Consider the following 17,028-nt stretch of genomic DNA (forward strand, 5'->3'; position numbering starts at 1 on the left):
CGCCCCATGAAGAATCAGAACTCCCATAAAAAGAAGTTCACAGCCCGAAGTGAACCAAGGTTCTAGACAATAAAAACAAAATGGCGACCCTCTGGACAAAGATTTGAGTGGAGTCCTTTGGTGTGATAACTCTAGTGCGTGCATCCTCGTTTTCATGTGGGACACAGTTAGTTGAATGATGTTGGTGCGGACACAATGTCACAATTGGGTTAGGCTGCTGAGAAAAAGATTTTATAATAAGTTTGTATTGTCAAGCAATCAGTATTATTGGAAATGCAATCGAACATTTCTTTGATAATTTTAAAGTATCATATTGAGATTTTTGGTATCTAATGGAATAATCCAAGCTTGGATCACAGTCACTAAAGGGGGATCGAAAGCAGTTCCAAAGAGCGCTTTTCCAGGGCCTCCGAAGAGAAGAATGAGACAGTGTTGTGCTGTCTTGCGTATTAACTTTCATTTGATATATTTATATGGTATACGTTGCCAGATAATGTGAGCCTTTCTGAGAAGCAATTTCATTTATTAAGAACACCTTGGTCAACAGAAAAAGTGAGGTTTTTTTTATACACCACTGGAATCCGTAAACAATGAAAACTTAAAGTGCCATTTAAAAATGTGCCAGGGTCCAAATTTCAATAAAATGACTAATTTGTATTGTGATTTAAGAAGATGAATTGTGGCCATGTTTACAAAATCCAGTATCTGAGTGGCATAGTCGGGAAGTTTGACTTGCAGATTCGTAGCTTTAAGCGTTCCTATTCTGAGACACCTTATCCCTTTCTAAACATGATTATGCGGAGACCGAAGTTACTAATTTCATATAAACCTCTTACCTCCTTCAGTGACATGAAAGCTGATAATAAGCCTCTCAGTGAAAAGTATTTGTGATGTCTAAAACTTTGAATGTCTCCAATTGTTCTTGATATGACACTTGTATGACATGTGTTATTAAATGAATGTAAACTTATTGTTCCATAACCTATAACATAAGATGTGTATTTGTAAAGTGCACGTTTACCCAAGAGTGTCTTGGCGCTGTATAACAAATGTTGTTTCCAACTCAATGGTACTCATTTTGTTCCATTTGTTTATTTTAGGATACATCTTATAGATGAATACAATACAGATATGGATATATTTATATTCCTTTTATCAACTAAAGCCGGCGGCCTTGGTATCAACCTCACCTCTGCCAATGTTGTTATTCTTCATGACATTGATTGTAACCCTTATAACGACAAGCAAGCTGAGGACCGCTGCCACAGAGTGGGGCAGACCAAGTAAGGGTTTTATCAGTGTTCTTATGAGTTTTAGTCTTCCCTCAAGGATGCAGTCGAAATCAGCTGTTTTAAACTTTTCCATTACAAATATATATGAGTGATTTGGGAAACAAAGTTGAATCCTAGACACCATGGTTCAGAAGTCTGGATCTCGCTCCCAAACACTAGGTGTTCTCACCTCTATATTAGTTGTATGCATCTAAAAATATATGCTTTGATTTACGTTTTTGATGCTGTGTGAACTGTGCTCCTAGGAGTAGCTGTGCTGTTTATAAAATATTTTTATTTCTATTTTTTACACATCTAAAGCATTGCTGCAGTTAGGTGTTGAACAGTTTCTGGTTGAATCTAGATTCCTCAATCTTGGATGTGTTGGGGTTGTAATATGAGAATATGTAATTGAGAAGACTATACATAATTTATTTTGCCTCACATATTTGTACTCTACACAATTATACAGTCATTAACCACAGAACTCGAGGCGCTCATATCTGGAGAGGGGACCAGAATCATACAAGTTTTTTGTCAAGTACGTACTAAAGGTGGGACTAGGCCACTAGGATGGAAACTGGAAAAAAAAAGCATCAATTAAATCTACTTGCTTATTTCACAGCATGTGCACTAGTGGAAACCTACAAAATGTGCCAAGGACTTTAAAGACAGAACACTGGCTTTTGTTTTACATGTATTGATCAGAAACATTAAAAGCTAAATGTATGCGAGGCTGTTCTAAGCACCATCCTGTTTAAAGCTAGAACTCAACAATGCACTTTTGCATATAAAGTGAAAAGTAGAATGTATGCAAGATGTCTTCATTTTGAAGTCTGTTTAATGCATGGTGAACATTTATTACCAGCGTACCATAGCATTAGGTTTTTATACAATTTTTACGGTTATTTGCGCTGTTTCAAGAAAAAGTCCCTTTTTTTTTTCTTTGAATGACTGAAAGGTACATACTCTGTTCATTCACCATATCTATTTTTATGAGGTGGAGGTCTTGGTGACAATTACTTGTCACATCTTCAAATTCAAATCCGTTGAATAAATAAAGACGATAAGTTAACAATTACGTGGCCTTTATAACCTAAAAAATGTATTTTTAATGAATACTTATAATTGCACATTATTCTCCTTAAAATCCTCCCCAGGCACAAGAGTGGGTCTGGAAATTTTCCCCAGCAATGCTCCTGTGTGCTGGTAGGTGGAGTTATGAGGCTCAGTGCTGGCTCTGTCCTGCCCTGGAAGTGACAGAGTAAAGCCACATATAAATGCCACCCCTTCCACACATTTTGACGTTTATCCGAAGCTCCACTTCCACATTTGTCAGCCTAAAATGATTTCTCAAATTTGAAAAAACAGGGTATTGGGATCGATGTTCCCTCATAAACCAAGAGGCTTCAGGCTATGCTGTGATTGCAGTAAACAAATGTTACTTAAAGACCTGCCCAAGTTGTGCCTCTGGTGGCTGGATCTGGAGCACGACTCAAAGTACGCCCTCATGCATCTGATGGCGACCACCGACCTGAAGGCGAAACTGTACTTCGCCGAAAAGAATAAGATGTTGAGACCCTCGCGAACTTCCCACTTCTGCTCTAACTCGTGGGCCTGGTTTCGGTCTCACTACGGAGGGCGTTTTTGCTAGAGCTCTGCCTCGCTGTCAAAGTCCTCCAGTCAGTCCAAATCGAAGTCTAAATTCAAACATAAAAAAGCAAAGCTGAAATACAACCACATCCTGCCTCTCTGTGTCCAAGAAGAAGACACAAGGAAGTCATGATGGCAGTCTGTCTCCTCTGGGGTCCTGGAGCTCGGAGTCAATTCCCTCTTTGATCCTTGTGTGCGCTGAGTTTCCAGGACTATTGGCAACACCACAGCAAATTGAGGCTTGCAAAGAGGTCATGCTGCAGCTCTTCAGGGCTTTTCTGGCTCCCTCTAGTGTACCCTCGAGCACTCAGACTCTACAGGTGCTTCCAGGCAGGTTACCGCTGGTAAAGCATTCGCTGGCATGACAAACCCATTACCTCGTCTAAGTCCAGTGCCAACTTTGGTACACAGCCTATGCCAGGGTGCCGCTCGTCGATGCCAGTTCCATCTTCGCTGGTGCTGGATGAGGGTCCACTTCAGATTCTGTTGTCTAACACGAAACGTCTTTAGCCCAATCTCAACTGATGTTGCATTATGAAATCACTACAGCACGAGTTGATAGACTGATTCTGCATTGAAGCCATCAGCAGGGTGGTCGCGCCAACAGAGGCTTCATTATTTTATTGGCTCTGGCTCTTAACAAGGTACAAAAACAACAGTTGATGGACAGAACGCAGAACAATGTCATACATTCACCCCAGTACAGAGATCTGGGCCTAAATCCATCGTTTTTTTGCTCACCATGCCATTCCAGTTTGAACCCAGCCATATGCAAATCAGTCTTGATCCTGTGCCTCATGGGACCAGTCCAGCCCGAACTGCCAAGCCAGGTCCTCCCTGGACTGGAACCAAGCATCCTAGGACCGGTTTCGGGGTTTCACCCCTCTTCAGACACATGGCTTGGCAGTTCTGGCTGGACTGTACCCATGAGGCACAGGGTCCAGACTGATTTGCATATGGCCATGTCTGAACTGGGGTGGCGTGGTTAGCAAAATAACGATGGATTAAACCCAGATCTGTGACTGGGGGTGAATGTTTTGCCAATGTGCAACATTCCGTACATCATCTTGTGTGTTTTGCTCTTAACAAGGTACATCACCCAAGGGAAATGATGGCAATGATGATGGTGTGGTAGGTGTGAGAAGTTGGCCTGATGTATGATGTCACTAGTTATAGTGTACACCTTATATCAGTCCAAATACCCTTATGGTGATTGGTTGTAAAGTCAACCTTATAGACCAGCTATCCTAGTGGTAGCATGGACAAGAGCAGTCTTAGGCTAAACTCTGAATGGCATGTGAAGCCAGCTGTGATACCATATATAATCCCTTGAATACCAAATGAAAGGACACCACAACAGATATATATATAAAATAAAGTGTATTTATTCTAAGCAAACCCTCAGCACTCTTTATGAGTTTAGAGGTAAGTACAACACAGTCTTATTAATGCATACAGTAAGTCACACAGGTAAGTAATACAGTTAGGCCCTAGGGGCCACGCAAACCATATACTAAATAAGTGGTATAAGAACCACTGTCACGGAAATAGAATAGGCCTAGGCCTAGGGAATCGCTGGGGCTACACTACACTAGCGTTAGTTAGGAAGTGGGAGGCCCACGGGATTCGTGTGCAGAGTGGAAACACTCACGCGTAATGCGTAAAAGTCAATAGCAATGTTACAGTTTAGAAATAGATAGATTTAGGACACTTCCGGAGTAGCTAGGAAGTTGAGACTTGAAAACTAGACACTAGGATAGTCACTATCCTGATGAGCACCGGAGTACCCAAGTTACCTAGCCCACAGGCTGCGGGTGCATAGGGGTGAAGATGCGTCGTTTTCGTCGTCGACTCCTATGGATGCCTGAAGAAAGATGCTGACAGGCAGTCAGTGAAGAGTGTCCGGTGGATCCCAAGGCTGGGATCAAGAAGAGAAGAAACCTGCAAGCAGAAGGGACAGAGTCAAGGTCACTAGCCAGTGACCACGTGGAACCAGGAAGGAACCAGGCGATGTCGTGAAGAGTTGCAGGTGAAGGTGAAGCTTGTCGCTGCAGCCAGGAGGACCAGGAAGCGTCGAGGACGACCAGGACCAGGACCAGGAGGCGAGCTGTCCCACGAAGGCTCTTTGCTGTCGGCGGCGTCGAAGTTGGACTAGGACTCACCAAGCCTTGGCAAGCGGAACCCACGAAGAACAAGGGACTTGCTTCTGGTGCAGACCAGGAAGGTCTGGGGTGCTTCTTCTTTGCAGAGAAGCGGGGGCCAGTCTGGAGGAGCCAAACCAGCGCAGAAGATTTCAGGGAGCGTCGTCACAAAGGCCACTAGCCAGCGGGCAAGCAACCGGACAGACGCGGCAAGCAGGAAAATGCTGAAGGGCCCCACGCAGGACTCGTGGAGTGTGGGGGGCTGGTCTTCGGTGCAGATGGTGCTTGGGGTTGGGGCTTCTCAATCCCCGGTGCACAACTTCGAGGGTACCTCAGAAGCTGCGCTGTAAGTTACTAGCCACTTTTCCCAGGTAGCCGGTCCCACGTCGCTCGTCGCCTCAACGGATCTCAGCTCTGCTGCAGATGTGGATGAGGGTCGGAGAAGTCTGGAAATCAAGGCTCTGGTCGGGCTCTGCAGTCGGTTCCTCGTCGAACGTTTCACAAAGCAAAGGGTAGTCACTTGATGGTGCCTGTTTGCACAGGGTAGCCACTCCTTGGCTACAAGGGAGATTCTTCAGTCTTCTTCTTTCGTCGAATGTCGAAGGTCCAGAGTTTCTGTTCAGTTTTGCAGGTTCAGGATAATCTAAAGTCTTGAGGCCCAACTCCCACTCTTATACTAATCTGGGGGGCTGGGATACCTGCTAGGTCACGCCTTATGGGTGGGACCTGGGAGGGGGTGGTTACACCCACTTCCCTTTGTCCAGTTTCGCGCCAGAGCTGGGGCTGGAGTGCCCCAGCGCCGGTTTGAACTGGACTATGCAAGGAACACCTTGTGTGCCCCAGGCATGTCTCATTCCTTTCAGCCCACCCTGCCCCAATACACTAAAGGCTGTCTGGGGAGGTGCTAGCACCTCCCCAAGCAGGAAACCTATTGTCCAGGCCTCCCTGGCTGGGATCACTCCCAGCAGCAGGAGGTCAGACTTGTGTCTGTGGCAGCAGCATCCATTTTGTGATGCTGAGGCTTTGGTCAGAGGTTACACAGCAAAGTAGGATTTTAACATGTCTCTCCCTCTAGAAGGGGGGAATAATATCCTCATCACCAGAAATGGTATGGGGGTATTATTCCAAAGTGTTAGACACCTTACACGACATGTTTTGATACAGCCCAACCATAGTTACCATAACCGTTTAAGATTATAAGGCACTTTAAGAGTATATGGTAGGCTATATCATAGAACAGCTATAAGGACATGGTTCCGAAAGCTGCAGACAGGCTCAGCTCATGCTAGAGCACCATCTCACATGTTACCAAGCACTCTGCCTCCAGGATTGTTAAGGCCTGCCATAGGAGTGACTGATAGGTACACATGTGTCTATATATAAGGTAGGTATAGGAATACTACACCTAAGCAAGGGGTGATTACACGACCTTGCCCCAGCTGAGTGATCAGCCAGTTGTGTCTGATTGGAAGGCCAGACCAGGGGTGGCATAATACATGCTGCAGCCCCTGGGAGGCCTAGGGTACACCTATGCCCTGGGTACCTAGGGTACACTGTACAGGGTCCAATAAGGTGATCCTTACCAATTGGTTATGTACCTAGGGTACATGGAGTCCATTTTACAGAGAGAGCAGACAGCCTGAGACCCTGAATGGCAGGATCTCAGGCCAACTAAGTCGAAAAACCAGCTAGACACTAGGCAAAAAGTTGGGGGTAACCATAGTCAGATATCCACCTTCCTACAGTAGGGAACTGTGATCTTCCCACTCACTATGATGATGAGTTTTATATGGATTTACAAGATACAAGTGAGCTTGTTACATCCCTTGATATCTGGTTGGACTCGCCACTTGGACCACTAACTGAAGAGAGCAATATTTGCGGTTGTCGTCTGACGGGCAGCTGAGGTCCTGGAATTGAAATTGCTCTCTGTTGAGACCAAGGCTAACGTCCTTATGGAAAGTCTGCAGCCTTTTCCTGCTCTATCTGTGCCGATGCGCCCCTTCAACGAGACCCTCACTAATACTCAGATGATCACTTGGTCAGAGCACTGTTCCTGCCCACCAGTAAACAGGCAGGTGCTGCTTCACAAACCAGTGTCTGACCACCCTGATTTTCTTACTAAGCATTTTACTCCAGAGACCCTAGTGGTGCAGGCTTCAACCAGTAAGGTTAACCCCAGTTCTTTCCCCATGACTCCCAGATAGGGAGTCCAAGATGATTGATTCATTTAGGAAACAAATGTTCTTTTCAGCCAGCCTGGCGAGATCCATCAATGCAGTCTCTTTGTTGAGCTGCTGTACGCATGGCTGAGACATAGATTGTGAGATCTTGAAGGCTACCCTGGAATATCTTAGACCCTCTCTGTCTCACACTACTAATGATGGACAAAATATAGCCGATTATGTGATTTGTATTGACCGATAATTCAGCATGGTTATGCCCTACCCATTGAGTTTTCTCCACCACAGCTTCCCCCACATGCCCAATCGATTTTCAGAAGAGCACCTCTCTGTTCTGCTGCAGGAGGTGCAAGTGTTGCTGTTCGAAAGTGCTACTGAGAGGGATCCAGACTCTCAAAGAGGAGAGGGTTGCTACTTTCCTTGTACTGAAAAATGACAGAGGCCTCCAGTCTATATTGAACCTTTGACCTCTCAAGGCCTTTCTGCAGAAGAACAAATTCAAAATGCTAACTTTGGCCACTCTGGATCTAAGCAATTGGATAGTGACCTGGGTCCTGCAAGACTAGTATTTTTAAGTCCCTATTCTGCAGTGCCACGTGTGTTATCTGTGGCTAAAGTTTGGCACAGAGCATTTGCTCTTTGCAGGGCTCCCGTTTTGCCTCCGCAATGCACCTCCATTGTTTACAAAAGTAAAGTTGGTGGTCGCAACACATCATCAAATGTTTGGGATACCAGTTTTCCTCTATCGTGGCAACTGGCTGCTAAAGACTGGCTTTCCACAGTCAGTTGTAGATCACTTCAGAAGATGGTGGAACTTCTGGGGGTTCAAGATCAACAAATCCTTCACAGGGGTTGCCATTAATTAGGGCCATCCTGGACACTCTGCAATTCAAGGGTTTTCTTCAACTGCAGTGAGTTTGGGTAATTCAGGCTCTGATCCTGATGTTTCAACCTTGATCCTGGATTTCTATGAGAGCATCTCTGAGTGTTTTTGGCCTGTTAGCCTCCTGCATCTCTCTGGTCGACTCTGCCAGGTGGCGCATGGGGACTCTGCAATGAAATTTTAAGTTCTGTTGGGCCCAGGACCAAGGAAACCTGATGGAGACCATCCAGACTTTAGAAGATATGGTTCACAATCTGCAGTGGTGGCTGCTCAAATGCAATTGATCCAGCAGCAGGCCCCTTTCCCTTCCCCACCTAGAGTAGATGGTGGGGACGGATACATTACCACTAGGTTTGAGAGGTCATCTGGAGGAGGTGGCAATCAAAGGACTTCGGTCTCCAGTTAAAGTTAAGCTTTAGAGCAATATGTTGGAGTTGCAGGCATTCGTCTAGCGTTGAAGGCCTTCCAGGAGTGGTTGGTGCAGGTTCAAACAGACATTACTTCCAAGTGGTACTGAAGCATGCAGAATGGAGTGCGTTCCTGGATCCTGTGCCAGGAAGCTTCTCACCTTTTGCAGTTTGCTGGAGCATAAGGGAATTTCTCTGGTCATGCACCACCTGGCAGGATTCTTGAATACCAGGGCAGGTGAGCCTCTGATTGATCACAAATGAGATCTGCATCCTGAATTAGTGCTGGGCATTTTCCAGCTGTGTTGAGAAATTTGGCTAGATTTTTTTCACCACTGTCAAGAACGAGCAGTCAAAGGTTTTGCACGTCGAAGATTCCATGAAGACACTCTCTCTGAGGTGCCCGTCTTCCCACCCCTGGCTCGGTTCTGAAAAAAGATGTGTCTGGTACGTGAAACTTCAAAGTATGATCATCTGCCATTCAATTTGGCTCCCACTTTCGAGAGTATCTCCTGCCGCATCAGCAGGATACAACATCCTTAAACCAAATTTGCACATCTACACCTCTGTGCATGGAGATTGAGCGGCGGTGGTTAATTGCATTTGATCTGCCATCTGATATGGTGGACGTCATCCTAGTCACAAAATGGCCCCCCTTGAAGTCCTTTTACACCTGGTGCTGGGCCAAATTTGTTGCCTGGTGTGGAGTTCGCAAGACAGACCCTTTATGAGCCAAGCTCTTAATGTTATTCTGCTTGTGTGGTCTTTGGCCCAAAAAGCCCTTGTGGTGTGTACGATTAAAGGTAACTTGCCAGTCCTTTCGGCCTTCTGTGATTGTCAAACCAACGATCCTTGTTTAAATCATGTGTTGTGATGCTGTTTATAAAAGGCTTAACTCACATGTTCCCTTCCAAACAGTTTGTGATGCCACAGTGGGAATTTAACTTGGTCTTCTCAATGTTTCTTATGTTTGTCATTCAAGCAGATGCAATGCTACTCTTTGCGCCTTCTAATTGTAAATACTGTCTAATTCATTAGTCACTTCAGCCCGTTTCATGAATGAATATCCGCCATTGTAGGTGCAACAACACTAAACTGTCATATTTCCAGTCAAACTGGTGCTGATAACTTGGGCAGTATTCTTGCCCACACTTGTGAGTTCCTTCTAGGTTTGACAATCAGTCACCCTGCTGAAGTAGAACGCTCCTCCTAGCTACTGGAAAGAGGAGGCGAGTCTTTATTTCCTGGACACCAAAATGTTGCCCTTTTATGTTCATCATTCATGCCGATGGACCGCTGCTCTTTGTGCCTTCTAATTGTAAATACTGTCGAATTCATTGTTTACTTCAGCCCATTTCATCAATGTATATCCGGCATTTTAGGTGCAACAGCACTACACTACAGTATATCCAGACAAACTGGTGCTGATGACTCAGATGGCCTTCTTGCCCACACTCGTGAGTGCCTTTCAGGTTTAACAATCCATCACCCTGCTGATGTTTTTCACTCCTCACCCCTCAAAAGCTGAGGCGAGGCTTCATGTGCTGGCACCAAAATGGCTTTACGCTTTTACGTTAATCGTACCATGGACCATCGGGTAGACAATCAGGTTTTTGTGGGGTCTCTGGGGTGAAGAAAGAGAAGGTGGTGCAGCAGAGGGCTTTATCTGAAAGAAACACGTTAGATTCCTCACCTTAGAATATCCCCAGGCGTCCGACTGGATCCGGAAGATTTTTCGTCAGCAATACCCCTTGCGCGTCGCTAGGCGTCGTCTGCGGCTCCGCGTCCGTCGTCGGCGTCGTGCGCCGGGATGACGTCGTCGGAGTACTTAGACGCCGCCCTCGCGCGCTGACGTCAGTTCTTCTTTTTTCCGCGCCAGTAAGCGCAGATCCGGGAGAGCTACCCCTTTAGTCAATTTTTGACTAACTTTTTGATCCTTTTTGATCCTGTCAATCGACACCGGTGCCGGTAGGATGCCTGGGTTTAAAGCCTGTACGGACTGTAACCGATTGATGTCGGTTACGGACCATCACCGCCGGTGCCTGTACTGCTTGGGCCTCGACCAGGACGCGGAGTCGTGCTCGGACTGTAAGGCCCTGACCTCAAAGGCTAGACGGGAGCGGTCCCGTAAGCTTCTCGAGATTCGCCACTCGGCTCCGCGCGCCTCTCGATCCCGGTCCAGGAGGAGGTCCAAGGATCGGTCGCGGAGCCGCAGCCGACGTCACCATCGGTCGTCGGGATCCAAGTCTTCGGGTAAGTCGAAGCATTCCAAGAAGTCCAAGAGGCAACATCGCTCTTCGGACTCCCCTCGCCGGTCGCGCGACTCGGCCGAGGGTCAGGGTGGTTCCACCCCCGCGGCTCCGGCGGAGCCGCAGGTGCCGCGCCCGTCCCCATACCCTCCGGTCCCTGGGACTAACGCGACGCCGGCGGAAGTCAGTGCCTTCCTCTCGGCCATGAGGAACCTGGCTCCACCGTCGGCGCCCGCTGGTGCGCCTTCGGGCCCCGCGGACCCGACTGGGCTGCCTTGCCTGCTGGTGGCTCCGGCCCCGGCGCCGTTGACGGCTCCGGCCTCGACGCCGCAAGCGCCCGAGGGACCCGTTCTCGAGTCCCCGTCGACGCCGGTCGACCTCGTCACGCCTCCTCTGCCGGCGTCGACACCGGTACCACCGCCGACGTCGACTCCGCTCGACGTCGAGCCCCGGTTCAGTCCCACTCCGGGCCCGGCGCCGGTCCGGCGTCGATGGACGCCGAGATCGACGCCGCTAGAGACACATTATGTCTACCGCCCGGCTCCGTTACTTTCTCCTCTATACCAGGAGTCGGATGATGGGGACAACTGGGAGGGATCTGAGGATCCTATGGCCGTTCAGGCTCAACTGTCCCAGGACTGGGCAGATGAACTGGGGGAGGCCAGTGGCCTGGATACCTCTCCAGACACTGGATTTGTCTCTCCTCCGACTGTGGCTTCTGAGGAGGGCGCTGCTTTCTCTGTGGTGCTGCGCAAGGCGGCCGCAGCCCTTGGGCTCGAGCTGCCTGCCGTGGCTGTGAGGACTAACGTCCTTACCGAGGTGCTTCAGTCTGCAGCAAGCTCCACTGAGCCTCTGCTGCAATTCAATGAGCCCCTCATTGACGTTCTACAGGGCACCTGGTCCAAGCCCTCCACAGTTCCTCCTGTGGACCGGAACGTCGCCAGGCGCCACCGCCCTGCTCCGGGCGACCCCAGTTTCCTGTCCCAACACCCTACCCCTTGAGAGTCTGGTTATCCAGGCCTCCACCTCCCAATCCTCTTTCTCGACCGCCCCGCCGGACCGGGATTCCAAGAGACTGGAACAGTTTGGCAAAAAGCTGTTCTCCTCCCTTAGTTTGGGCCTGCGGTCTTTGAACACCGCCTGTCTCTTGGACCGTTATTCCCACTCTCTGTGGGATACGGTGGAGGACGTGCTGCCCCTGTGTCCGGAGGAGGTCCAGACACGACTTACCCAGGCTCTGGCCGATGGGAGGGATGCAGCACGGCATGCTATCCGCTGTGGGCTTGACACTACGGACTCGCTGGGTAGGGCGATTTTTGGTGAGAAAGCGGACAGTGCGCTGAATCGCTTTAAGGACTCCCGGGCTACGGCCAAGAACTTGGGCCTCTCGGCCCCGCGGTCGCAAACTTCCGCTTTTCGCCCCTTTCGTGGCCAAGGAAGGGGTGCCTCCTCACGTACGCCTAGCCACCAGCCGCAGAACCAACCTGGTCGCGGACGTGGTTTCCGCCGAGGCGGTTCTGGAGGACGACGAGGTCAGCCCGCATCCGCCTCAAAGCCTTCCTAGTACGAGCTTTCAGGCCCATTCCACGCCAGTGGGCGGCAGAGTTCGCCATCACCTGCTCCACTGGCGGTCCATCACATCGGACAGGTGGGTGCTGCAAATCGTCCGAAGGGGCTACTCCCTCCCCTTCGAGACGACCCCTCCAGCCATGCCACCGCAGCACCACCGTATCTCGGGGGATCATTTGAATCTTCTCCATGAGGAAGTTTCGGCCCTCTTGGCCAAGGGGGCCGTTGAGCGCGTTCCGAGCCCAGAAGTAGGTTGTGGTTGTTATTCCCACTACTTTCTGGTTCCCAAGAAGGGCAAAGGAGGCCTACGCCCTATCTTGGACCTCCGGAACGTCAATGCCTTCCTCCGGAAGGAAAGGTTCAAGATGTTAACTTTGGCTCAGGTTCTAGCTGCCCTAGACCCTGGAGACTGGATGGTAGCGTTGGACTTGCAGGACGCATATTTCCACATCCCCGTCCTGCCGGCCCACCGGCGTTAACTGCGGTTCACGGTGGGCCAAGAGCACTTTCAGTTTACCGTGCTTCCCTTCGGCCTCACCAGTGCCCCTCGGGTGTTCACGAAAGTGATGGCGGTGGTCGCAGCTCATCTGCGCAGATCAGGGGTTCCAGTCTTCCCCTATCTCGACGACTGGTTGTTGAAGGCGGGCTCGCCCCAGACAGTCGTCTCCCACCTCCAGACTACGGCGGATCTCCAGCATTTGCTGGGATTTTCCATCAACGTGCCGAAGTCACACTTGAGTCCCTCTCAGAAGCTCCTCTTCATCGGAGCGGTTCTCGATTCGGCGCAGTTCCGGGTCTATCCGCCAGAACAGCGGGTCCGGGATATACAGGCCCTGATTCCCATCTTTCGGCCTCTATCCTGGGTTTCGGTCAGGCTAGTGTTGCGGCTTCTGGGGCTGATGGCCTCCTGCATCCTACTAGTGCATCACGCCAGGCGGCGCATGCGGGCTCTGCAGTGGGACCTGAAGTTTCAGTGGGCCCAGCATCACGGCAACCTGTCCGACCATGTCTTGATCTCGGAGGGCACTGCACAGCAGTTGCAGTGGTGGCTCACGGACCGCGATTGGGTCATGGGCAGGAGCCTCTCCCTTCCCCAACCGGAGCTTGTCGTAGTGACGGATGCGTCCCTCCTGGGATGGGGTGGCCATATGGGAGAGGCGGAGATCAGAGGCCTCTGGTCTCCGGCGGAGTCTCGTCTCCACATCAACCTGTTGGAGTTGAGAGCGATCCGACTTGCACTGAAAGCCTTCCTTCCCTCTGTCAGGGGAAGTGTCGTGCAGGTGTTTGTCAGCGCCTCTGGACGTGGCTGGAACACCAGGGCGTCACCCTAGTGGTTCAACATCTGGCGCGCTCTCTGAACGCCAGAGCAGACGAACTCAGCCGCCGGTGCATGATGGATCACGAATGGCGTCTGAACTCCGAAGTGGCGCAAGGTCTCTTTCAGCAGTGGGGAGAGCCTTGGTTAGATCTATTCGCCACCGAAGAGAACGCGCAATGTCAGCAGTTCTGCGTGTTGGAATTTCCAAGGCGGCACTCGCTCGGCGACGCTTTTCGTCACGAGTGGAGTTGCGGTCTGTTGTACGCCTTTCCGCCTATACCACTTCTGCCCAGAGTGCTGAAGAAGATCAGGCACGACCGGGCCCAAGTCATCTTGGTGGCTCCGGATTGGGCACGAAGGTACTGGTATCCCGAGCTACTCAGTATGTTGACCGATCCTCCGATACGTCTGCCCCTTCGGGAGGATCTTCTGTCGCAGCAGCAGGGGACGGTCCTCCACCCGAACCTGTCCAGCCTCCACCTCCATGCGTGGAGATTGAACGGCGGCAGTTGATGCCATTTGACTTGCCTCCTGAAGTCTGTGATATCATTCTGGCAGCCAGGCGTCCCTCCACAAAGACGGTATACGCCTGCCGGTGGAACAAATTTGTGGCATGGTGCACAGCAAAGGCTGTGGATCCCCTTTCCGCCCCTCTTTCTGAGGTTCTACTGTTTCTTCTTTCTTTGGCCCGGCAGGGCTCTGCCCTGGGCACCCTGAAAGGTTATCTTGCTGCCATCTCTGCCTTCTTGCGGCTTCCTGATCAGCCTTCTCTTTTCAAGTCCCCTGTAGTTACACGCTTTCTAAAAGGCATTACTCACACGTTCCCTCCTGTCCCTTTTGTAATGCGTCAGTGGGACTTGAATCTTGTTCTCACATTTCTAATGTGTGCTCCCTTTGAGCCTCTTCATAATTGTCCTCTTCGTCTGCTGACGCTCAAGACTGCTTTTCTGGTAGCCATCACCTCGGCTAGACGGGTGAGTGAGCTCCAGGCTTTATCTTCAAAGCCTCCTTTTCTCTCTGTTCATCCGGACAAGGTTGTCCTTCGGCCTTGTCCCTCCTTTCTTCCGAAAGTGGTGACTCCATTTCATCTTGGGCAGTCTGTCACCTTGCCCACCTTCTTTCCGCCTCCGCATCCTTCCAAAGAGGAAGAGAGGCTCCACCGTCTGGACCCAAAAGGTGCGCTCTCCTTTTATTTGGACCGCACAAAGCAGTTCCGGGTGGACGACCAACTTTTCGTTGGATACGTGGGTGCTAAGAAGGGGAAAGCTGTGCACAAACGGACCATCTCTCGGTGGGTCGTTTTGTGCATCAAAATTTGTTACTCCTTGGCAAAAAGGGACCCTCCTGTTGGGCTGCACGCCCATTCTACTCGGGCCATAGCGGCTACTACTGCCTTGGGACGGGGAGTCCCTTTGCAGGACATCTGTCAGGCGGCGACGTGGGCTTCGCTACACACGTTTGCCAGACATTATTGCCTTGACAGCCAAGTCCGGAGGGATGGCTTCTTTGGCCGTTCTGTCCTCCAGGACTTTCTGGTGTGATCTTGGTTCGCAGACCCACCACCGGGGATGGTATTGCTTGGGTATCTATTCTAAGGTGAGGAATCTAACTAACGTGTTTCTTTCAGATGAACAAGTTACTTACCTTCGGTAACGATGTATCTGTAAGAAACATTAGTTAGTTAGATTCTGTAGTAGGGGATCTCTGTGTATAGTCATAATCTAGTGAATAGTCCCGCCCATGTGCGTGGACCCCGGAGCATTAAAAAATAATCTCTAAAGGTGACAAATCATGCAGACCTGCATACACCTTTAAGAGAGAATTTAATTTAAAGACGGATAATGCAGCCTATACCCACAGGCTACACTGTCCAGTACTTCAACTAGAATTCCACCAACATCCACAAACAGCACTGCCTGTCTAGCTTTTCTCCACATAGGAAAAAACCCTGCCTCTACCAGCAAAAGCCTCTGGAATGATAGAGAGGAAGGAGTGGACAGACAAGCCCCATAGGCTGCCATTATGTGGCTTAGAACAGGATACTGTGCCTTTAAGAAAACTTTCCAGATTTCCAGAACTTTCCCTAGTATCCCAGAATGCCCAGCAGGTCCCATTTACTTTCAGTTCTTTTTTCCGGCTCCTGCTAGCAGGACCCTGGAGCATTGAGCTCTCCTCTTTTCAAGGGTTTATTGTAGTTTTTGTCAATTTTTGTCACTTTTTCAAGTGCTTAGTGGCTGGTACTGTCAACATGCCTGGCTTGTTCGATAAGTGCCCGGAATGTGGTAGAAAAAAGGCTAAAACTGATCCACACAAGGTGTGTATAGGTTGCCTTCCCCAGTCCCACGTGCCTGAAGACTGTGATATCTGCCACTCGTTCTCAGCCAGGACCCTGAGGGACAGAATGAAAATCAGGCTTCAAGTCCTGGAGGAGAGAAGGCTGAAGGCACCAGGTGGGTCTGGAGGGGCTGATTTGGCCCATACTGAGGCCTCTGGGGGGCTCCCCAGGGGCAGGAAGACCAGTAAGCGTTCCCACTCCCCGTCGAGGGCGTCGACGGCGACGTCGAGGAGGATGACTACCATCTGTTCGCCGTCTCCCCAGGGCTCTGGGGAGAAGCGGCGTCGACGGTCGACGGACCTGAATAGGCCGCCGCTGACTACATCTGCATCTTCGGCGACGACGCCGTCTACGGCGCCGTCCAGCAGTCGGCGTCGAGATCGGACCCGGCGTCGGCGCTCGCCGTCGAGGGGAGATCGCCGTTCGCCATCGGTGAAGAGGAGACGGTCGACGTCGAAGAGGAGATCGACGTCGAGACGCTCGAGGTCAAGAAGATCGCCGTCGAGGCACAGATCGCCGTCGAGGCACAGATCGCCGTCGAGGCACAGATCGCCGTCGAGACGAAGATCGCCGTCGAGGCGGAGGTCGCCGTCGAGGCGAAGGTCGCCGTCGAGGTGCAGGTCGACGTCGAGGAAGAGAGTCATCGGGATCAGCGTACTCTGTGGTGTATACGCCTCCTCGGATGCCTACATCACCGCCTCCTCCCCCACCACCTCCGACTCCGCCTCCACCACCACCGCCAACACCACCGCCGCCACCACCTCCACCTCCACAGCCGCGGCCACTGCCTCCGCCGCCCCCACCTCGGTCGTTACCACGCACTCCATTGGGGCTGCCGGCGGTTCCCCCGCGGTCGGTTTCCCTTCCGAGGTACCCGACTCCGCCGCAGGGGACTCCGAAGCCATGACGCCCACGGTCGCCGGGACCGGCTAGACCGGCGGGCAGACCGAAGCCGAAGAGGTCGCGCTACCTCTCTCTCAGGAGGAGAAGATCACGGAGCCATGGACGGTCATCGTCGG

The 17,028-nt window shown here is 50.7% G+C and overlaps 1 protein-coding gene across 3 annotated transcripts in view; it reads left to right on the forward strand.

The window, feature by feature from the left end:
• SMARCAD1 (SNF2 related chromatin remodeling ATPase with DExD box 1) overlaps positions 1-17,028 on the forward strand; it is a 683,175-nt gene that overhangs the window by 598,986 nt on the left and 67,161 nt on the right. For all 3 annotated transcript variants that reach the window (XM_085641145.1, XM_085641146.1, XM_085641147.1), the window contains one exon: positions 1,101-1,283. In XM_085641145.1, the coding sequence (XP_085497271.1) occupies positions 1,101-1,283 (183 nt within the window). The remainder of the gene's footprint in view (positions 1-1,100; positions 1,284-17,028) is intronic.

Source organism: Triturus cristatus, chromosome 2_2 (assembly GCF_964204655.1).
Source record: "Triturus cristatus chromosome 2_2, aTriCri1.1, whole genome shotgun sequence".
NCBI lineage: Eukaryota > Metazoa > Chordata > Amphibia > Caudata > Salamandridae > Triturus > Triturus cristatus.